This window comes from Callospermophilus lateralis, chromosome 11 (assembly GCF_048772815.1).
Source record: "Callospermophilus lateralis isolate mCalLat2 chromosome 11, mCalLat2.hap1, whole genome shotgun sequence".
NCBI classification, from domain to species: Eukaryota; Metazoa; Chordata; class Mammalia; order Rodentia; family Sciuridae; genus Callospermophilus; species Callospermophilus lateralis.
In genome coordinates, this window is record NC_135315.1 from 628759 (window position 1) to 651234 (window position 22476).

Consider the following 22476-nt stretch of genomic DNA (forward strand, 5'->3'; position numbering starts at 1 on the left):
AATGAGGGTGAGAGGGCTTTTACATGCATGAGACGATTTTGTTTGCTTTTGTTTTTGCTCTTCTGGGAACTGATTCCTTTCTCTTGACAAGTTGCACATTGAAACCACCAGTTAGAAAACGTCAGGAAGATTACTAAGGCTTAGATTAGGTTGCAGTAACTTAAACCTCATCGTTTGTTCTTGAAAAGATTTTTATTCCTTTTTGCCTTAGATACTCTTGGATTTTGCTAGTAAGATCTCAAATGCCTCATGCTGGCTGGCAACTGTAATTTTATTAAGCATGAATAACATACAGATTATGTAGGCATATCCTCCATCCCCCCCAAATTAAATCTCCTCGAGAGAATATTTCAAGTACAAATATACATCTGTTTTTGTCCTTCTGAGATAATATTGAAGTTATTTAATTAATAAATTTTAAAATTCCAGTTAACGTGCCAACTGTCTAAAACAGTAACAACTTCTGTTCATAATGAAGGGTGAGTGTAGAATGCTGTATTGACCCAGGTAGAAAAGCACCTTGAAATGCAATCCATTGCTCAGAACTTCACCCTAAGGATTCCCTGCCCAGTTAAAAGGTACCCTGAGACTTCAGGGTGCATGTGGGTGGCTAGGCATACATGTCTCAGTTTACCAGTTACCCCGAAAGCGGACAGGCATTTCACAAGTCTGAGTGGGAAACAGACTCATTCACTGTTGACTGTTTTCCCAGAAGAATAAACACATCTCTATATATTAAAAAACAAACAGTTGGGCTTGGTGGCATTACACCTGTAATCTCAACGCTTGGGAGGCTGAGAACAGAGGATCACAAGTTCGAGGACAGTTTCAGCAACTTAGCGAGGCCCTAATGCAACTTAGACCCTGTCTAAATAAAATATAAAAATGGGGGATGTGGCTCAGTGGTTCAGCACTCTTGGATTCTATCCCTGGTACCCCCCCCCCAAAAAAAAATGTCCTAACTGACTCTAAAAGAGACATTCAAGTTTGGGAATGGGAGGAAGCTGTGTCTGAAACTCCTCCCTCTCAGTGTGGTGTGGGCCTGGCCCTTTTTCCTGGGTCAGGAGGCCTATGTCTGGCAGGGAAACTGGACTCTGGAAAAGTCACCCCTAGCCCTGGAAATGTCCTCCTCCCCTGGCCATGTCTTTTAGGTCCCTGGGTAACCTCCTCTTATGCAGCCCATCCAGAGTGGTGGTCTCCCTGGCCCCACCCTGGCCCATACTCTTTGTTTAAAAATCCTCTTGTGTTGTGAAACGTCTCACACTGAAGCAGCCTTTCTAAGGAGCATGCTTGCTCTCTTTTTCTCTGCCTGAAGCCTGTGAGTGGGTCTCTATTACAGTGTTTCTTAAAACCTGTGACTCAGGAGACAGTGAGTGTGTTGTGACCCAAAGTGGAAAGGGCTGAGGTGTGCAGCTGCACCCCTGTTTGTGGTGTGCCTGGAGGGACCCTGGCCTGTGCCTGCCCCTGCCTGCACTCACGGCCCCTTGGACTTAATCCCAGCAGGGCCCAGCCACCCCTCCACACCCTGCAGGAGAGGTCCTTCCTTTGCTTGGAGGTCTCTCGCTGCATTTCCCTGGGCTCCTGTGGCACCTGCCTGCAAACCACCCCATGCCTGGCCTCTACATGGGCTGCAGGCTGTTGCTCTGGACCGTGGGCCCCAGGCCCCCACTTCTTCCTGCCTGTTCCACTCAGGGCCATGTGGATGGCGGGGTCTGGGCTCTGTGCCAGACCAATGAAAGGAGTGAGGACGTCCCCCTGCATGACTTCGGGGGAGTGTGCCCAAGGTTTCCAAAGCCCTGTCCCTCTAGGATGGTCTCTGTGAGGCTGTGCAGCCCAGGGCCAGGGGAGCTTGTGCCAGGAGCCGGAGAGCAGCCGCTCTGTGTTGTCTGTTTGTCTCCCTCCTATGTTGTGCAGGGTCCCTGGGGTGCACCTTGAGTCACCTCACCCCAAGCAGGAGACCCCAGGGTGGTGGCGCATTCAGACCTAGCTTCCTTGCCTCTCCCTTCCTTCCTAGCTGTCTGTCTTGCACCTGGGGTGACTTGGTTCCTGCTGCTGAGTCTGCAGCCTAAGCATCCAGCTGCCTGCTGTTGGATGGCCTGGCTGTCGCCCTACCAGGCACAGAGTTCCAGGGGCAGAGACATATGGGCCTGGCTGGGGTCAGCTGTCCAGCCTGGTCTAATCAGCAGAGGCCAGGTATCCAGAGGCAGTTCTCATGGATGGGGGAATCTTCATGAGCCCCGAAGACACCCCTGGAGGAGCCTGTGGCCCTTTCTAAAACGACCATGTATACCCACAACTCACTTTGCTGTTCCACCTTGGAACTCTTCTCACTGGAATCCACGAGTCATTCACGTGACACTGTGAAGAGCTGGAAGAGGGAACGTGGAAGGCCCCTCCCCTTCAGGAGCAGGTGTGCCTGTAGCAGCAAGTGCTGTCCCTCCTGCCCACTGTCTGTCCAGGCCTTGGCCCATGAAGGCTGTCACACACGCACACAACCTTGGCATACAACCTTGGCACTGCTTGAACCCCATGGTCAGCCCTGGGCTGTGGGGAGGCTTCTTGTTGGCAGACCTTTGTGCTGTGCCCTGTGCTCCTGGCCACCTGTGGAGACTGGAGACTCGCATTCCAGGGTGCTCCCTCCCACTGGGCTCTGTGGGTGGGCCAGGGGTGCCACTGGGGTCACTCCATCTTCTCTCCCGTCACCAAACAGGGTCAGTCCTGCCTGGTCAGATGGTCAGGGGCCATACACAGCTCCAGCTGCTTCTTCAGGGGTGGGGCATGGTGGGCTTCCTCCCATTCCCATCTCCGGCTTCCCTGACCCTGGGCAAGTGCCCAGAGCAGCTCAGGATTGATGGGCCATCTTTTTATTTTTTATTTTTAGAGCTTTATAGTTTTACATAGTAATTGTGTTCATCCCCACAAAGTCATACATGCGTGGAATTTGATTTTAGTTCATGATTCCCCTTTTCCTTCCTGTTCTTCCTCCCTCCCCTCTTCTCCTTCCTCTGCTCTACTAGACTTCCTTCCTCTCATCTATTTATGTGTGTGTGTGTGTGTGTGTGTGTGTGTGTACATAGGGTTAGGGTTAAGTTATATATATAAGGTACCAGAGTTTAAACACAGGGTCACTTAACCACTAAGCCACATCCGCAGCCCTTTTTATTTATTTATTTTTGAGACAGGGTCTCACCAAGTTGCTTAGGGCCTCTCTAAGTTGCTGAGGCTGGCTTTGAACTTGAGATCCTCCTGCCTCAGCCTCCTGAGCTACTGGGATTAAATGCATGTGCCACTGTGCCCAGCTAATTTATATTTGATCTGTGCTTTCCACCTGTGCATAAAAGGTAAATTTCCTGTGATGTATTTACATATGCACATGACAGTATTTAAAAAAAAATTTAGTTGTCAATGGACTTTTATTTATATGTGGTGCTAAGAATCGAACCCAGTGAGTCACACATGCTAGGCAAGCTCTCTACCAGTGAGCCCCAGCTCCAGCCTATGACATGAGTTTAAGAACTCATTCTGCATTGCCTCCCTACCCCATCCCTCCTCTCTGCTCTTGATCTCCTTCTTCAGTACTGATCTTCCTTTTATACTTATGATAGTCTATCCCTCCCTCTCCCTTTCCTTTTATTTTACTCTTGCTTCCTCACACGAGAGAAAACATCGACCTTTTTTAATGACAAATAGAATGCTATTGTGCATGCCTACCACAGTTTTATTATCCATTCATCTATTGATGGGCCTCTGGGTTGATACCATAATCTAGCTATTGTGAATTGTGCTGCTATAAACATTGGGGTGGGTCTGTCGCTATAGTATGCCAGTTTTAGATCTTTTGGAAAGATACCAAGGAGTGGGATACTGGATCATGTGGTGGCTCTGTCCCTGGTGTTTTGAGGAGTGTCCCAACCACCCCAGAGTGGTTGTACTAGTTTGCAGTTCCCCTCCCCACAACCTCACCAGCATCTATTGTTGTTCCGCATTTATTATTTTATTCTTGCCATTCTGACTGGAGTGAGATGGAATCTCAGTTTCAATCTGCATTTCCCTGATTACAAGAGCTGTTGAACATTTTTCCATCTGTTTGTTGGGACGGGCCCTTCTTGACCAGAGGCCAGCCTGGACACAGCCGTGTGACATGTTCTCTGCCCCTGTCTGCACTCCCAGCATATGCAACTGTGGTCCGGTGACAGTGATTGTGTTTTCTGTTCCCAGGAACAAAAAGGATCGTGCACCGCAGGAGACGCCAAGGGACACGTGGCTAAGGATCATGGGCCTGGGAGCTGGCCTTGTGCTGGCTGCCTTCCTGCTCTGGAGCAGCCTGGGGACCGAGGATGGTGTCACCGAGGTCCTGGCCCATCGTGGCGAGGTCCTGGCGGGCAGGTTTATCGAGGTGCCCTGCTCTGAAGACTATGATGGCCACCGGAGGTTTGAAGGTGTGTTGTCCCCAGCCCAATGGCAGTTCTGAGAGCCACAGGCCTCTGTGCATTGTTTCATGGCCACTGCTGGACAATAGTGGCTCAAGCTACAAGCTGCCAGGCAGCAGACGACTGTCCCTCCTGGTCGGCTGGAACTGCCTGGCCTGGGAGCAGAGGCAGTGTCCCGGGTCTGGTTGTTCCAGTGGTGCCTGTGGTGAAGTCACAGACATGGCAAGGTGGGGAAGAGAAAGTTGAGCCAGAAAATACACAGAAGCTGTGGTAACAAGAAGGCCCCTGGCAGAGGGCCCTCCCAGCACACCGGCCAGCCCCCACCCAGCCCCCACGGGGCAGCCAGCACAGGTGGGAGGCTGGAGAGGGGCGGGGCCCAGAGGAACCCCAGCATATCCAGGCCTGCTGCTGTGGGCCAGTCAGCACCCTGGAGAGCGCACGTGGTACAGGGCTGGCCCACACCACGGCCTGCCACTTCTCTGACTGCTGCACCTTCCTGAACATTCTCTGCCACCCAGATGTGTTCTCAGTTTTTAAAACCCAACACTCACGACTAGCTTTTTAGGACAGGATTAGATATTTTTATTACAATATTTTTGTAGTACTGGAGATTGAACTCAGGGACACTTTGAACTCAGACACACTCCCCCACTGAGCCACATCCCAGCCCTTTTCATTTTCTGTTTGGAGACAAAGTCTCACTGAGTTGCTGAGGCTGGCCTCCAACCTGTGACCCCCTGTCGCCATCTGCCCTAGTTGGGGACCTAATGCTGGGTCACAAAATCTGACTCTTCCAATAACTCAAGAAAATGGCAAAGAAAGCACGCAAACACACAGAAATGCCTTTTTCAATAATCCAGAGACGGCTCTGCGACCTTGAGTCTCTGTGGAAAGACTGAGCCGCTGGAATTCTTTATTCCTATATAGGGGACACACAAGGGGAGGTTCCATGGAACATTCTATCCCCAAAAGGGCAAAGGGGTAGGATTACAAAGGAACAGGTGAGTGTAGCTCGTCCCCTGTGGGTGACGCCTACTCCTGGAGCCAAGCCTTGCTGTCCACGCTGGGGTAACACCCGAGTTACTGACCAGGCACTATGAATTATTGCCGGACTGAAGCAATGATTGGTCAGTGCCCTGGGACTTCAGGGCTTAAAGGTGGCTGCATCCATGGCAGCTCCCGACAACCCCCTGCCTCAGCCTCCTGCGTCACTGGGGTTACGGGCAGTGCCACTGTGCCTGGAAAAGCTAGCTTTTTTTTTTTTTTTCAATGCCTTGGACTTGAACCAAGAAAAGATTGCCAAGTTCTCCTACAAAGGGGTCCATTGAAATGCACATGAACCCGAGCTCCTGCCACCCAGTGGGGTGAGAGGAGGCAGGTGTGGCCATGGAAGAAGGTCAGTGAAATGACCACTGAGGTCAGTAGAGTGACCGTCCCCCGTCACTGTTGCTCTGAATCTTAGCACTCCTCCCTCTGACATCCCAGGTTCAACAGTGATTTTGTTTTGTGTGCTGGGGATTGAACCCAGGTCACAGGCCAGGCAAGTGCCCCAGCACTGTGTGTGTGTGGCACCCCTCCCAGCACTAGGGGTTGAACCAGGCGTGCTCTACCACTGAGCCACGCGCCCACCCTTGTTATCTGTATTTTCTGACAGGGTCTTGCTAAGTTGCTAAGGCTGGCCTTGAACTCGTGATCCTCCCACCTCAGCCTCCCAAATACCTGGTACCACTGCACCTGGCCATACTTTTAAATTTTTAAAGTTCATGGGGCCAGAAATGGCACACATCTATAATCTCAGCTGTTCAGGAAGCTGAGACAGGAAGATTGCAAGTTTGAGGCCAGCTTCAGCAATTTAGTGAAACCCTTGGCAACTTAACAAGATCCTGTCTCAAAATAAAAAATGAAAAGGGCTGGGGATGTGGGTCTGTGTGTGGTAAAGTGCCCCTGGGTTCACACACCCCTTACAGGTTCACATAAGAACCTGCTCTTCTTACATGAAGGGCAGAGGAAGGCCCCACGGGCCCAAGCCTGGTGCTGGTGCTGGGTGTATGGCCTTTACTTATTTATGTGGTTCCTGGATGGTGGCTCCATTTCCAGGTTCTAGGTTCACCTTCTGAGTAGGAAGAAGGAAAAAGGGATAAAAAGCAAATGGTAGCCAGCCTGATGTATCCTTAGGTTGCTCACCTTGGTCCAGGGCATGGCCCTGCCTTTTGCTGCCAGAACACAGGACTGATCACCTGTTGGGCTCACATCTGATGCACTTCTGCATCCTGGCCCCATCTACCACTGCCCCGTCCCTGTTCACTCCAGCCCTGTCCACCACAACCCTGTCCCCATCTACCTTCCTGGTCGCCATCTACCTGGGCCCTACCTACCTCCCTGGCCCCTGTCTACCCTGGCCCCATCCACCCCCTGGCCTCTGTTCACCCTGGCTCCCCTGAGTTCTCGATCGCCTCCCTCTCAGCTCTGCAGGTCACCAGGACAGGGAGAGGCAGAGGGACTTGGTGGGAATTGTCAGGGCCTGGGGCAGGGCATGGCTGGAATCAGGAGTTCTGCTGGGTGTCTTGGAGGGCCTCCTGAGGGAGCCTGAGTCTCACACGTGGTCAGCATAGCTCAGGAGCGCAGGTGGTGTGAGTCTGGGACACAAATGGCCTCCTGGGGCTGGTCAACCTGTCCATCACAGGGCCACTGGAAGCCCAGGACGTGCATGGACAGAGCTGAGGCTGTGGGCAGGGTGTGCTTCACTGAGCCGCATGTTGCTCATCAGAAGTTCCCCTTTAAGCGGTACGTTGGCCACACGGGCCACCCTGGGTCTCTAAAGGGGCCTTGCCAGCCATTGTCCCGGTGGCTTTAGCAGCTATCTCCTCACCTGTTTCCCTCCAGGCTGCACCCCCAGGAAGTGTGGCCGGGGTGTCACCGACATTGCCGTCACCCGGGAGGAAGCACAGCGGATTCGCAGGTAACCGTGCTGCAGAGCTCTGTCCAGGCACCTGGTCAGGGTTGAGCCGCGGGTGGGAGGTGGCAGACTTCAGACAGGTCAGTACGGCCATCATTTTCCAAGTGCTTTCAAGGGGAGACAAGTTACTTGCTTCCCACAAGTGAAGGCCATGGCCCCCTACTGTCCTTTCTGACAGAACCTTCCAGAGGCAGAGCCTACCCTTCAGGGCAGCTTGCCCACAGCTGTCCAGGGAGCCCAAGGCCATCCTGCCTGGAGACTGCTCCCCCTGCTTTGGGGAAGGCCCCAGATCCTGTTTCCGGGTCTGCTCTCATCTGGCCGGGCTTCATCTCCGCAGAGCCTGTCCCTCTCGGAATCGCCTGCTCGGAGGCAGTGGTGCTTTTACAGAAGACCTGGGAAGAAAGCTTTGATGTCCAGTCAGCTTTGATGTCCAGTCAGTGTTCAGACTCAGTGTGACAAGTGGCACTCGGCCCTGGAGGCCTCTCCTCTGTCCCCACACAGGGTCCTGCTGCGAGTCCCCATAGGGAGCACACCTCTTCTACATTCTCCTCCTCTGGTCATCGGGGATGACCGGTGTTTCACTAAGGGGTCAGAGTCCCTGGTGACCTCGAAATGTCTGTCAGAGCTGCTGGTTCGTGATGGGGGTCTTCTCTGGTCCAGGTGCTGACTGGAGGTCTTTGCCTCCCCCCCCTGCAGGGCCTCTTCCCCTCCTGAGCTGTGGTCACCCAAGCCCAACCGGCCTGGGAGCAGGTCAGTTGGGTCCACCAAGGCTCCTGAGGCCCTCTGACCTCCTTCATGCCAAGCCCCTGTGCCCAAGCCCTGTGCCCAAGCGCAGGAGGTGGTAGTGTCCTGAGGTCAGGAGGCAGGTTTTAGAAGGCCGCTGAGCAAGGCTTTATTGAGATCCCCCACCCTGGGCGGGACCCTCTCAGACCGACAGAGCAGATAGGAGAAACCATGAGGGGGCGTGACCGGACTGGCATTTTATGGGGCTTATGGCAGGAAGGGAAGGACTTGGGACAGGAAAAGAGATTCTTAGAGTCCCTTGTCCCAGTGAAGTTGGTCGGGGAACTGGCTGAGATCCAGGATTGGCCAGGAGACCCTGCTGATGGACAGGCGGTTCCGTGGGCCTGATTGATGTTTCTTTCGCTGCTTGGTGCTTTGTTCCTAAGTCACTTTCATTCACCTGACAGTGTCCTCACTTGCTCTGAAGGCTGAGGGCTCTGGTCTGCATGTGTTTGATACGTCTCAGCAGAGCCTGGGGACATGGTCCAGATCACACTGGTTCGTGTTCCTGGGTACCTTAGACAGGATCCCAGTCACCCAATTCTGGTTTAAATCATTTTCCCCACAGTATAGCCGAGAAGGGCCTCTCCCTGGGAGGATCCGACGGAGGGGTGAGTTGGCTGCAGCCCCTGCCCACTTCTCTCTTTACCTTTAACGCTGCTCTCCCTGGGGTGGGGAAGGCACCCCTCTGTGACCCCACCAGTAGGTGGGCTGGCTGGGTCCTCCACAGTGTCCCTGGCACTGACCGTGGTACTGCTCCTGACGGGTGCTTGGAGGCACCATTGTTGGGAGGACAGTGTCCTGGCCTTGCTGCTGCCTTTTCAAGGTGTGCCACAGCTGGCTCAGGACACACTGGCCTTGTAGATCCTGGGGTGGGACGGGGAGGTCCAAAGGCAGGGAGCGGACGGGAAGAGTCGGGAGTGTGCGAGGCTGGTGACAGGCAGCACAGACAGGACAGCTGTGGGGCTGCCCAGAGAGGCTGAGCCATGAGCAGAGGGTGCTCAGGGGACTCTGCCGCCTTCAAGCCTGAGGCTCTGCAGACCCCCGGGGCCTGTCAGCCGCTGCGCAGGCATCAACCCCCAGAGGTGTGTCACCTGGAGCCTGAGTGTGTGACCAGGTTTGGAAAGAGGCTCTTTGCAGATGTAAGGAAGGACCTGGAGATGAGGTCATCCTGAGCTATCAGGGTGGGCCCTAAACCCAAGGACAGTGTCCTCCTCAGAGGGAGGCTGGGAAGGAGGAGAAAGGCCTGAGGCTGGACTGAGCTAAGGGCTGCATGGCCCAGAGCTGGGAGGACACCGAAGGACCTTCCCCCGAGTGTCCCAAGGAAGCGCCACCCTGCGACCTCTCAGGTGCAGACTCTGCCTCCAGCATGGTTCCACGGCTGCAGCTGCAGCCCCGAGGCCACGTCCTGTGGACAGGCAGTTCCTGGCCCTCGGCACTGTGCTTGGTGCTCGGCGCGTGGTCCTGTCCTGGGGTCAGGCCTCTGTGTGTTGGGTAACAGCTTGAGTTATGGTCACGGCACACCTGAGACATCTGGGAAGATTAATTGTCAGACCTTTCTAGAACTTCAGAGTACTTCTGTGATGGCGTGGCCATCTGTAGCTCTCTTCTTGCATCTTAGTGTAGTCCAGTTGGGGACCTACTAAATTCCGTGTATGGGTGGACTAGTTCTTTACTCTTTCCTGGGCCTCCTGTGGGCTTTATCTTGCACCCCGTTGGTCAGGTGGCTGCGTGGAGGTTCAGGGAGCATTTATTCAGCCCCCCATTGCATTTACACCCTGGGCCAGTCATCGTAGTCCTGAGGAGAGGTAAGAATGGTCAGCACTGGTGGCCACTCGAGAATGGGAAGGACTCGGAAGTAGGCAGCGGGGGCATGCCCAGCAAGTCCGTGAGGTGCTCATCCAGGAGCAGTGAGCACCTAAGCCAGTGTGTGTCGAGCTCCTGTGTGCCAGCCCGACCAGAGAGTCCCTGGCCACTGAGGGGAGGACGGCACGTCCATGCAGTGGACGCCACAGCAGCAAGAGGGAGCAGGCTGTTAGCATGGCAACAGCAGGGCATGCCACTGGTACCAGGATGAGAAAGAGCACAGACCAGGAGCCCAGCCTATGCCTCCCCTCAGACTGATTGCAGGTGCCCGCCAGGGCTGCAGGGCACTTTGGGGTGAAGGACATGTCTGCTGCCTGGTCCTGAGGGTCCCATGGAGTGTGCAGGTCAGATCTTATCTGTGCACTTATGTTTCACATGTACCCAGTTGAATGCGCGCCCAGTTTTCCCTGCAGAGCGGAAGGAGGGAGGGAAGGAGAGGAGGAGCCGGGGCAGGAGGAGCCGGTGGCTTTGGGACCCACGCAGGCGTGCACAGAGGTTTCTGGGAAACGTGTCCATGGCGGACCCCAGAGTGTCATGAGGCAGGGTTAGGAAGTTGGCCCGGGGAGGTGGCCCGGGGAGTGGGTTTGTCTGGCAGCTTTGGAAGTGGCCACTGCCCCCGACCCCATGGCTTCTCTTCTAGGCGTCCATCCTGGACCTGCACTCAGGAGCCCTGTCTGTGGGGAAGCACTTCGTGAACTTGTACAGGTGAGAAGCAGAGGGAGGGTGGTGAGGGCCTGGGCGTGACCTTGGTGTGTTCACCCAGGTGCTCAGGGGTCAGAGCTGCTTTGGTGCCCTTGGGAGTTGGGGTCTGTCCAGGAGCCTCAGAGCACTCTGAGCCCGTCCTGTTATGGGTGTGTGCAGACATCGAGCCATCAGGACTCTGGGAGCGGGAGAGGCAAGGCAGAAGGGCCTGAGGGCTGAGGTGAGGCCAGAGCCCCTCGGAGACTACCTGGCCTCGCCCAGTGTCCCCCATCTGCCAACAGCCGCTTCCCTGCTCCGTTCCTGTCCCCTTCAGTTCTTACGTCAGTTATTACTTGAGGAATGGGAGTCGCTGCAGGATAACCAGGCTCTCTTCCAGGGAGTGGCCGTTGAGTTTGAGGAAAGACTGAATTCAAAGGACACAGGAAAAGTCTAGTAGATGTCACATTTGCTATTTTTTTCACAGATACTTTGGAGATAAAATACAGAATATCTTCTCTGAAGAGGACTTCCAGTTGTATAGGTGAGGGGAGGCCCCAGAGACCTCGGGCAAAGGTGGAGGAAGGGCTGGGCGAGCAAGGGAGCACTCTGCCCAGGTGTGGGCTGCGTGGGGGAGGAGCAAACCCAGGCCCTGCGGCCAGTCCTGCAGGGAGGCCTCCTCCCTGGACGCCCCTGAGTGTCATCCTGGGGCAGCTCATCCACCTGCAGCTTCTAAACCTGAGCCTTTGTCTGGAGATTGTCAAGACCCACGTTGGGCTGCAGGAAGGTCCACAGCCCTCTCCACGGCTAGCCCAACAGTGTGGGGGGCACAATGGGGCATAGCGTGGCTCCCTGGAGTGCATCTGGGTATGGCCCCTGCACCTGCATGGCTTTGTGAGGCCCCTTCTGTGCCCTTATGGCTCCAGCCCCTGAACACGGGGCACCTACACCTTCAGCCCATGCCTGGAGACAGCCGACCCTCCACCTCCACGTGTCCAGGGAAATGGTTGCTCAGGGAAACCCAGGCTAGGGTCCAGGGTGCAAGAGGAGGGCTGGTTGCCTGCACAGCTAGTAGATGCCAGTCTAGCAGACCCCACCATCCCAGAGCCAGTGGGCAGCAGGTGCGTGGCTCCCGTGTGAGGGCCTGTGCGTGGTCCACCCAGGGCCCAGGCCGTGACAGTCCTCAGGTGACCAGCAGGTGTGCGGCTCCTGAGTGAGGTCCCTGTGCGTGGTCCACCCAGGGCCCAGGCCGTGGCTGTCCTCAGGTGACCAGCAGGTGTGTGGCTCCTGAGTGAGGTCCCTGTGCGTGGTCCACCCAGGGCCCAGGCCGTGGCTGTCCTCAGGTGACCAGCAGGTGTGTGGCTCCTGTGTGAGGTCCCTGTGCGTGGTCCACCCAGGGTCCAGGCCGTGGCTGTCCTCAGGTGACCAGCAGGTGTGTGGCTCCTGTGTGAGGTCCCTGTGTGTGGTCCACCCAGGGCCCAGGCCGTGGCTGTCCTCAGGTGACCAGCAGGTGTGTGGCTCCTGTGTGAGGTCCCTGTGCGTGGTCCACCCAGGGCCCAGGCCGTGGCTGTCCTCAGGTGACCAGCAGGTGTGTGGCTCCTGTGTGAGGTCCCTGTGCGTGGTCCACCCAGGGCCCAGGCCGTGGCTGTCCTCAGGTGACCAGCAGGTGTGTGGCTCCTGAGTGAGGTCCCTGTGCGTGGTCCACCCAGGGCCCAGGCCGTGGCTGTCCTCAGGTGACCAGCAGGTGTGTGGCTCCTGTGTGAGGTCCCTGTGCGTGGTCCACCCAGGGCCCAGGCCGTGACAGTCCTCAGGTGACCAGCAGGTGTGTGGCTCCTGTGTGAGGTCCCTGTGTGTGGTCCACCCAGGGCCCAGGCCGTGGCTGTCCTCAGGTGACCAGCAGGTGTGTGGCTCCTGTGTGAGGTCCCTGTGTGTGGTCCACCCAGGGCCCAGGCCGTGGCTGTCCTCAGGTGACCAGCAGGTGCGTGGCTCCTGTGTGAGGTCCCTGTGTGTGGTTCACCCAGGGCCCAGGTCGTGACTGTCCTCAGGTGACCAGCAGGTGTGTGGCTCCTGAGTGAGGTCCCTGTGCGTGGTCCACCCAGGGCCCAGGCCGTGGCTGTCCTCAGGTGACCAGCAGGTGTGTGGCTCCTGTGTGAGGTCCCTGTGTGTGGTCCACCCAGGGCCCAGGCCGTGGCTGTCCTCAGGTGACCAGGAGGTGTGTGGCTCCTGTGTGAGGTCCCTGTGTGTGGTCCACCCAGGGCCCAGGCCGTGGCTGTCCTCAGGTGACCAGCAGGTGTGTGGCTCCTGTGTGAGGTCCCTGTGTGTGGTCCACCCAGGGCCCAGGCCGTGGCTGTCCTCAGGTGACCAGCAGGTGTGTGGCTCCTGTGTGAGGTCCCTGTGTGTGGTCCACCCAGGGCCCAGGCCGTGACTGTCCTCAGGTGACCAGCAGGTGTGTGGCTCCTGTGTGAGGTCCCTGTGTGTGGTCCACCCAGGGCCCAGGCCGTGGCTGTCCTCAGGTGACCAGCAGGTGTGTGGCTCCTGAGTGAGGTCCCTGTGTGTGGTTCACCCAGGGCCCAGGCCGTGGCTGTCCTCAGGTGACCAGCAGGTGTGTGGCTCCTGTGTGAGGTCCCTGTGCGTGGTCCACCCAGGGCCCAGGCCGTGACAGTCCTCAGGTGACCAGCAGGTGTGTGGCTCCTGTGTGAGGTCCCTGTGTGTGGTCCACCCAGGGCCCAGGCCGTGGCTGTCCTCAGGTGACCAGCAGGTGTGTGGCTCCTGTGTGAGGTCCCTGTGCGTGGTCCACCCAGGGCCCAGGCCGTGGCTGTCCTCAGGTGACCAGCAGGTGTGTGGCTCCTGAGTGAGGTCCCTGTGCGTGGTCCACCCAGGGCCCAGGCCGTGGCTGTCCTCAGGTGACCAGCAGGTGTGTGGCTCCTGTGTGAGGTCCCTGTGTGTGGTCCACCCAGGGCCCAGGCCGTGGCTGTCCTCAGGTGACCAGCAGGTGTGTGGCTCCTGTGTGAGGTCCCTGTGTGTGGTCCACCCAGGGCCCAGGCCGTGGCTGTCCTCAGGTGACCAGCAGGTGTGTGGCTCCTGTGTGAGGTCCCTGTGTGTGGTCCACCCAGGGCCCAGGCCGTGGCTGTCCTCAGGTGACCAGCAGGTGTGTGGCTCCTGTGTGAGGTCCCTGTGTGTGGTCCACCCAGGGCCCAGGCCGTGACTGTCCTCAGGTGACCAGCAGGTGTGTGGCTCCTGTGTGAGGTCCCTGTGCGTGGTCCACCCAGGGCCCAGGCCGTGGCTGTCCTCAGGTGACCAGCAGGTGTGTGGCTCCTGAGTGAGGTCCCTGTGCGTGGTCCACCCAGGGCCCAGGCCGTGGCTGTCCTCAGGTGACCAGCAGGTGTGTGGCTCCTGTGTGAGGTCCCTGTGCGTGGTCCACCCAGGGCCCAGGCCGTGACAGTCCTCAGGTGACCAGCAGGTGTGTGGCTCCTGTGTGAGGTCCCTGTGTGTGGTCCACCCAGGGCCCAGGCCGTGGCTGTCCTCAGGTGACCAGCAGGTGTGTGGCTCCTGTGTGAGGTCCCTGTGTGTGGTCCACCCAGGGCCCAGGCCGTGACTGTCCTCAGGTGACCAGCAGGTGTGTGGCTCCTGTGTGAGGTCCCTGTGCGTGGTCCACCCAGGGCCCAGGCCGTGGCTGTCCTCAGGTGACCAGCAGGTGTGTGGCTCCTGAGTGAGGTCCCTGTGCGTGGTCCACCCAGGGCCCAGGCCGTGGCTGTCCTCAGGTGACCAGCAGGTGTGTGGCTCCTGTGTGAGGTCCCTGTGTGTGGTCCACCCAGGGCCCAGGCCGTGGCTGTCCTCAGGTGACCAGCAGGTGTGTGGCTCCTGTGTGAGGTCCCTGTGTGTGGTCCACCCAGGGCCCAGGCCGTGGCTGTCCTCAGGTGACCAGCAGGTGTGTGGCTCCTGTGTGAGGTCCCTGTGTGTGGTCCACCCAGGGCCCAGGCCGTGACTGTCCTCAGGTGACCAGCAGGTGTGTGGCTCCTGTGTGAGGTCCCTGTGTGTGGTCCACCCAGGGCCCAGGCCGTGGCTGTCCTCAGGTGACCAGCAGGTGTGTGGCTCCTGAGTGAGGTCCCTGTGTGTGGTCCACCCAGGGCCCAGGCTGTGGCTGTCCTCTGGTGACCAGCAGGTGTGTGGCTCCTGTGTGAGGTCCCTGTGCGTGGTCCACCCAGGGCCCAGGCCGTGACAGTCCTCAGGTGACCAGCAGGTGTGTGGCTCCTGTGTGAGGTCCCTGTGTGTGGTCCACCCAGGGCCCAGGCCGTGGCTGTCCTCAGGTGACCAGCAGGTGTGTGGCTCCTGTGTGAGGTCCCTGTGTGTGGTCCACCCAGGGCCCAGGCCGTGGCTGTCCTCAGGTGACCAGCAGGTGTGTGGCTCCTGTGTGAGGTCCCTGTGTGTGGTCCACCCAGGGCCCAGGCCGTGGCTGTCCTCAGGTGACCAGCAGGTGTGTGGCTCCTGAGTGAGGTCCCTGTGCGTGGTCCACCCAGGCCCCAGGCCGTGACTGTACTCAGGTGACCAGCAGGTGTGTGGCTCCTGAGTGAGGTCCCTGTGCGTGGTCCACCCAGGGCCCAGGCCGTGGCTGTCCTCAGGTGACCAGCAGGTATGTGGCTCCTGTGTGAGGTCCCTGTGTGTGGTCCACCCAGGGCCCAGGCCGTGACTGTCCTCAGGTGACCAGCAGGTGTGTGGCTCCTGAGTGAGGTCCCTGTGCGTGGTCCACCCAGGGCCCAGGCCGTGACTGTCCTCAGGTGACCAGCAGGTGTGTGGCTCCTGAGTGAGGTCCCTGTGTGTGGTCCACCCAGGGCCCAGGTCGTGACTGTCCTCAGGTGACCAGCAGGTGTGTGGCTCCTGTGTGAGGTCCCTGTGTGTGGTCCACCCAGGGCCCAGGCCATGGGTGTCCTCAGGTGACCAGCAGGTGTGTGGCTCCTGTGTGAGGTCCCTGTGCGTGGTCTACCCAGGGCCCAGGCCGTGACTGTCCTCAGGTGACCAGCAGGTGTGTGGCTCCTGAGTGAGGTCCCTGTGTGTGGTCCACCCAGGGCCCAGGCCGTGACTGTCCTCTGGTGACCAGCAGGTGTGTGGCTCCTGAGTGAGGTCCCTGTGTGTGGTCCACCCAGGGCCCAGGCCGTGGCTGTCCTCAGGTGACCAGCAGGTGTGTGGCTCCTGTGTGAGGTCCCTGTGTGTGGTCCACCCAGGGCCCAGGCCGTGGCTGTCCTCAGGTGACCAGCAGGTGTGTGGCTCCTGTGTGAGGTCCCTGTGTGTGGTCCACCCAGGGCCCAGGCCGTGACTGTCCTCAGGTGACCAGCAGGTGTGTGGCTCCTGAGTGAGGTCCCTGTGCGTGGTCCACCCAGGGCCCAGGCCGTGGCTGTCCTCAGGTGACCAGCAGGTGTGTGGCTCCTGAGTGAGGTCCCTGTGCGTGGTCCACCCAGGGCCCAGGCCGTGACAGTCCTCAGGTGACCAGCAGGTGTGTGGCTCCTGAGTGAGGTCCCTGTGCGTGGTCCACCCAGGGCCCAGGCCGTGACTGTCCTCAGGTGACCAGCAGGTGTGTGGCTCCTGAGTGAGGTCCCTGTGTGTGGTCCACCCAGGGCCCAGGCCGTGACAGTCCTCAGGTGACCAGCAGGTGCGTGGCTCCTGTGTGAGGGCCCTGTGTGTGGTCCACCCAGGGCCCAGCCTGTGACTGTTCTGAGATGACCAGCTGGGCCACTGGCCCTCACTTGTTTATTTTGCCCAGTGTGCTTTTTGCTGGTGTGCGTAAACCTGTTTACACAGGAAGTGTACAGTAGCACTTTGATATCTTGAGTTCAAATCACATGAAACAACATGCGTATGCGGAGGGAGGGGAGCAGACCGAGTGTCATGTCCTGCTGCACCTTGGCTGGGCATCTCTCAGGCCTGCAGAGAACAGGGAGGGAGAGCTGCAAAAGTGGCTGCTGCTGGGGGTTCTCAGGGTCCCACGCAGAACCTGGCCCAGCTGCGGAGAGGAGAAAGCTGTTTGTGTGACAACAGCTGCAGGACAGTCCCCGAGAGCATCCCTGGGCTGCTGTGCCAGGTGCTGGGCAAGGTTCCTGCCAGGACACGCCCTCCTCAGGGCACCTGCCGTACTCCAGTTTACCTGGCTGCCGGGCAGGGACAGGGGGCTCGGTCCCCAGGTTAGTCCAGTGTTTTCTCACTGCTGTTCCTCTGGTGGACATCAAGGGGTTTTTGTGGTCCCCTGAGCAGAACCAGGAGGACTGAGGGCAGAAGCATGTGTCCTTGTGTAGCCAGCAGCCACCATGATGGACACTGAGAAGCAGGGCTCTGAGACGGAAGGGGTGGGTGACATTGCCTGTGCCTGCAGAGGCCATGGGAGGGGTGGGGGGAGAGGGCCAGGGCTTGCAGACAGAAGCAGGACCTGCCGTCTGGGGCAGAGCAGCATCTGTCCTGGGAGAGCAGCCGGCTGGCCAGTGCTGCGTGGAGACACGTTGGTTTGAAGATGGGATTGGAGAATATCACAGACGTTCAGGTCTTTCATTGAGTCCAGAATTTGGTCCAATGCTGTTTGCAAAGCTTTGGTACCTGAGGGTGAACAAGAATCAGGAAAGTTAAGCCAGCCAAACACGACATTCCTGTAGTCCTTCCTGTGCCGTGGTTGGTGACAGATGTTGGTACACACTTGTCCGCCTAGTGGAGGCTGGAAGCATTCCTGATGTGACAGGCAGTCCACACAGCTGAATGTCACCCCCGCCTGGGGGAGAACACTCCTTTTCCAAGATGAGGAGTCAATGGGGCGTGATGCGGCCCCCGGTGGGAGCCTGTGTCCAGGAGCACTGTTGGCCTGTGGCACCCCGTTGAAGGAGCCGTGGGGTCTGGAAATGTGCAAGGACTTGTGTGCAGCTGCTCTTAGGCTAAATGCCTGGAGCAGGTTCAGGACGCAGGTGCTCTTAGGTGTGTGTATGGGCAGCACATGTGGGCAGCACATGTGGGCATGTAGGTTGGCATGCATATGTGCGCACCTGCATATGCACCTGCAGCTGTGTGTGCACAGAACAGGTGTGGGTGTCGTGTACCTCTGCATGTACTATGCACAAAGGTGTGCACGTGTGTGTGTACATGTGCTATACACAGGTTTATACAAAGTGCATAGCTGTGAGCTCAGGTAGGCCTGTGCATGTGTGTACCTAGGTGTGCAGGCAGAGGTGTGTGTGGTGTGTATGTAGACAGGTGTGTATGCACTCTGCCATCTTGGAAAGAAGTGTTCATTCCTGTGGTGGGAGTGACATTCATGAAGGCTGTGTATATGTAGACGGGGTGTGTGTGTGTGATGTGTATATGGACAGGGGTGTGTGTGTGCCTAGTATGCAGACAGGGGTGTGTGCGTGTGTGTGTGTGTGCGTGTGCCTGCCTAGGTGTGCAGGGAGTGGTGTGTGTGCCTGTCTAGGTGTGCAGGGAGTAGTGTATGTGTATATAGGTGTGCAGGCAGGTGTGTGTGTATGTAGGTGTGCAGGCAGGGTGTGTGTGTGTGTGCCTAGGTGTGCAGGCAGGGTGTGTGTGTGCCTGTCTAGGTGTGCAGGGAGTAGTGTATGTGTGTGCCTAGGTGTGCAGGCAGGGTGTGTGTGTGTGTGTGCCTAGGTGTGCAGGCAGGGTGTGTGTGTATGTAGGTGTGCAGGCAGGGGTGTGTGTGTATGTAGGTGTGCAGGCAGGGTGTGTGTGTGTGTGCCTAGGTGTGCAGGCAGGGTGTGTGTGTGCCTGTCTAGGTGTGCAGGGAGTAGTGTATATGTGTGCCTAGGTGTGCAGGCAGGGTGTGTGTGTGTGTGTGCCTAGGTGTGCAGGCAGAGTGTGTGTGTATGTAGGTGTGCAGGCAGGGTGTGTGTGTATGTAGGTGTGCAGGCAGGGTGTGTGTGTGTGTGTGCCTAGGTGTGCAGGCAGAGTGTGTGTGTATGTAGGTGTGCAGGCAGGGGTGTGTGTGTATGTAGGTGTGCAGGCAGGGTGTGTGTGTGTGTGCCTAGGTGTGCAGGCAGGGTGGGTGTGTGTGTGCCGGTCTAGGTGTGCAGGGAGTAGTGTATGTGTGTGCCTAGGTGTGCAGGCAGGTGTATGTGTGTGTATGTAGGTGTGCAGGCAGGGGTGTGTGTGTATGTAGGTGTGCAGGCAGGTGTGTGTGTGTGTGTGCCTAGGTGTGCAGGCAGGGGTGTGTGTGTATGTAGGTGTGCAGGGAGTAGTGTATGTGTGTGCCTAGGTGTGCAGGCAGGGTGTGTGTGTGCCTGTCTAGGTGTGCAGGCAGGGTGTGTGTGTGTATGTAGGTGTGCAGGCAGGGTGTGTGTGTGTGCCTAGGTGTGCGGGCAGGTGTGTGTGTGTGCCTAGGTGTGCAGGCAGGGTGTGGGTGTGCCTAGGTGTGCAGGCAGGTGTGTGTGTGTGTGCCTAGGTGTGCAGGCAGGGTGTGTGTGTGCCTGTCTAAGTGTGCAGGCAGGTGTGTGTGTGCCTGTCTAGGTGTACAGGGAGTAGTGTATGTGTGTGCCTAGGTGTGCAGGCAGGGTGTGTGTGCCTGTCTAGGTGTGCAGGCAGGGTGTGGGTGTGTGTATGTACGTGTGCAGGCAGGGTGTGTGTGTGTCTGCCTAGGTGTGCAGGCAGGTGTGGGTGTGTGCCTAGTTGTGCAGGGAGGGGTGTGTGTGTGTCTGCCTAGGTGTGCAGGGAGGGGCGTGTGTGTGTATGTAGGTGTGCAGGCAGGGTGTGTGTGTGCCTAGGTATGCAGGCAAGGTGTGTGTGTGTCTGCCTAGGTGTGCAGGCAGGTGTGTGTGTCTGCCTAGGTGTGCAGGGAGGGGTGTGTGTGTGTCTGCCTAGGTATGCAGGCAGGGTGTGTGTATGTAGGTGTGCAGGCAGGGTGTGTGTGTACCTAGGTGTGCAGGGAGGGGTGTGTGTGTGTCTGCCTAGGTATGCAGGCAGGGTGTGTGTATGTAGGTGTGCAGGCAGGGTGTGTGTGTGCCTAGGTATGCAGGCAGGGTGTGTGTGTGTCTGCCTAGGTGTGCAGGCAGGTGTGTGTGTCTGCCTAGGTGTGCAGGGAGGGGTGTGTGTGTGTATGTAGGTGTGCAGGCAGGTGTGGGTGTGTCTGCCTAGGTGTGCAGGCAGGTGTGGGTGTGTGCCTAGTTGTGCAGGCAGGGTGTGTGTATGTAGGTGTGCAGGCAGGGTGTGTCTGCCTAGGTGTGCAGGCAGGGTGTGTGTATGTAGGTGTGCAGGCAGGTGTGGGTGTGTGCCTAGGTGTGCAGGCAGGGTGTGGGTGTGTGTATGTAGGTGTGCAGGCAGGGTGTGTGTGTCCCTAGGTATGCAGGCAGGGTGTGTGTATGTAGGTGTGCAGGCAGGGTGTGTGTGTCCCTAGGTATGCAGGCAGGGTGTGTGTATGTAGGTGTGCAGGCAGGGTGTGTGTGTGTGCGCCTAGGTATGCAGGCAGGGTGTGTGTGTGTGTGCCTAGGTGTGCAGGCAGGGTGTGTGTGTAGGTGTGCAGGCAGGGTGTGGGTGTGTGTATGTAGGTGTGCAGGCAGGGTGTGTGTACGTAGGTGTGCAGGCAGGGTGTGGGTGTGTGTATGTAGGTGTGCAGGCAGGGTGTGTGTGTGCCTAGGTGTGCAGGCAGGGTGTGTGTATGTAGGTGTGCAGGCAGGGTGTGTGTGCCTGTCTAGGTGTGCAGGCAGGGTGTGTGTATGTAGGTGTGCAGGCAGGGTGTGTGTGCCTGTCTAGGTGTGCAGGCAGAGTGTGGGTGTGTGTAGTAGGTGTGCAGGCAGGTGTGGGTGTGTGTATGTAGGTGTGCAGGCAGGGTGTGTGTGTAGTAGGTGTGCAGGCAGGTGTGGGTGTGTGTATGTAGGTGTGCAGGCAGGGTGTGTGTGCCTGTCTAGGTGTGCAGGCAGGGTGTGGGTGTGTGTAGTAGGTGTGCAGGCAGGGTGTGTGTGTGTAGGTGTGCAGGCAGGGTGTGGGTGTGTGTAGTAGGTGTGCAGGCAGGGTGTGTGTGCCTAGGTATGCAGGCAGGGTGTGTGTGTGTCTGTCTAGGTGTGCAGGCAGGTGTGGGTGTGTGCCTAGGTGTGCAGGCAGGGTGTGTGTGTGTCTGCCTAGGTGTGCAGGCAGGGTGTGTGTGTGTCTGCCTAGGTGTGCAGGCAGCGTGTGTGTGTCTGCCTAGGTGTGCAGGCAGGTGTGGGTGTGTGCCTAGGTGTGCAGGCAGGGTGTGTGTGTTTCTGCCTTGGTGTGCAGGGAGGGGTGGGTGTGTGCCTAGGTGTGCAGGCAGGGTGTGTGTGTGTCTGCCTAGGTGTGCAGGGAGGGGTGGGTGTGTGCCTAGGTATGCAGGCAGGGTGTGTGTGTGTCTGTCTAGGTGTGCAGGCAGGGTGTGTGTGTGTGCCTAGGTGTGCAGGCAGGGTGTGTGTGTCTGCCTAGGTGTTTAGGCAGGGTGTGTGTGTGTAGGTGTGCAGGCAGGTGTGGGTGTGTGTATGTAGGTGTGCAGGCAGGGTGTGTGTACGTAGGTGTGCAGGCAGGGTGTGTGTGCCTGCCTAGGTGTGCAGGCAGGGTGTGTGTGTGTAGGTGTGCAGGCAGGGTGTGGGTGCCTAGGTGTGCAGGCAGGTGTTGGTGTGTGCCTAGGTGTGCAGGCAGGGTGTGTGTGTGCCTGTCTAGGTGTGCAGGCAGGGTGTGGGTGTGTGTAGTAGGTGTGCAGGCAGGGTGTGGGTGTGTGTAGTAGGTGTGCAGGCAGGGTGTGTGTATGTAGGTGTGCAGGCAGGTGTGGGTGTGTAGGTGTGCAGGCAGGTGTGGGTGTGTGCCTAGGTGTGCAGGCAGGGTGTGTGTGCCTGTCTAGTTGTGCAGGCAGGGTGTGGGTGTGTGTAGTAGGTGTGCAGGCAGGTGTGGGTGTATGTAGGTGTGCAGGCAGGGTGTGTGCCTAGGTATGCAGGCAGGGTGTGTGTGTGTCTGCCTAGGTGTGCAGGCAGGTGTGGGTGTGTGTACGCAGGTGTGCAGGCAGGGTGTGTGTGCCTGTCTAGGTGTGCAGGCAGGGTGTGCGTGTGTAGGTGTGCAGGCAGGGTGTGGGTGTGTGTATGTAGGTGTGCAGGCAGGGTGTGTGTGCCTGTCTAGGTGTGCAGGCAGGTGTGGGTGTGTGCCTAGGTGTGCAGGCAGGGTGTGTGCCTAGGTGTGCAGGCAGGGTGTGTGTATGTAGGTGTGCAGGCAGGGTGTGTGTGCCTGTCTAGGTGTGCAGGCAGGGTGTGGGTGTGTGTAGTAGGTGTGCAGGCAGGTGTGGGTGTATGTAGGTGTGCAGGCAGGGTGTGTGTGTGTCTGCCTAGGTGTGCAGGCAGGTGTGGGTGTGTGTACGTAGGTGTGCAGGCAGGGTGTGTGTGCCTGTCTAGGTGTGCAGGCAGGGTGTGTGTGCCTGTCTAGGTGTGCAGGCAGGGTGTGGGTGTGTGCCTAGGTGTGCAGGCAGGGTGTGTGCCTAGGTGTGCAGGCAGGGTGTGTGTGCCTGCCTAGGTGTGCAGGCAGGGTGTGGGTGTGTGTAGTAGGTGTGCAGGCAGGTGTGGGTGTGTAGGTGACGTGGAGTCTGGTTCTGGACACTGGAGTCACCCGTGAGCCTGTCCAGCCCACTCCCGCTCTGCTCTCCCAGCTGGGGCTCCTGGGGTCTGCCCTGCCTGGAGCCTCGATGCTGGTCAGATGCGCCTCGAGGCCTGGGGTCCCCCTGGATGCTGCTGTGGCGTCTTCAGCTGCAGGGTGGGCTTGCAGCAGGGCTCCTCCTGCCTTCGGGACCCCACCCCC

The 22476-nt window shown here is 58.2% G+C and overlaps 1 protein-coding gene across 1 annotated transcript in view; it reads left to right on the forward strand.

Annotated features, from left to right (window-relative positions):
• Ogfod3 (2-oxoglutarate and iron dependent oxygenase domain containing 3) overlaps positions 1 to 22476 on the forward strand; it is a 29391-nt gene that overhangs the window by 1396 nt on the left and 5519 nt on the right. The window contains exons 2-6 of the mRNA XM_076871129.2: positions 4219 to 4439; positions 7314 to 7389; positions 8738 to 8780; positions 10676 to 10740; positions 11201 to 11257. Of these exons, the coding sequence (XP_076727244.2) occupies positions 4219 to 4439; positions 7314 to 7389; positions 8738 to 8780; positions 10676 to 10740; positions 11201 to 11257 (462 nt within the window). The remainder of the gene's footprint in view (positions 1 to 4218; positions 4440 to 7313; positions 7390 to 8737; positions 8781 to 10675; positions 10741 to 11200; positions 11258 to 22476) is intronic.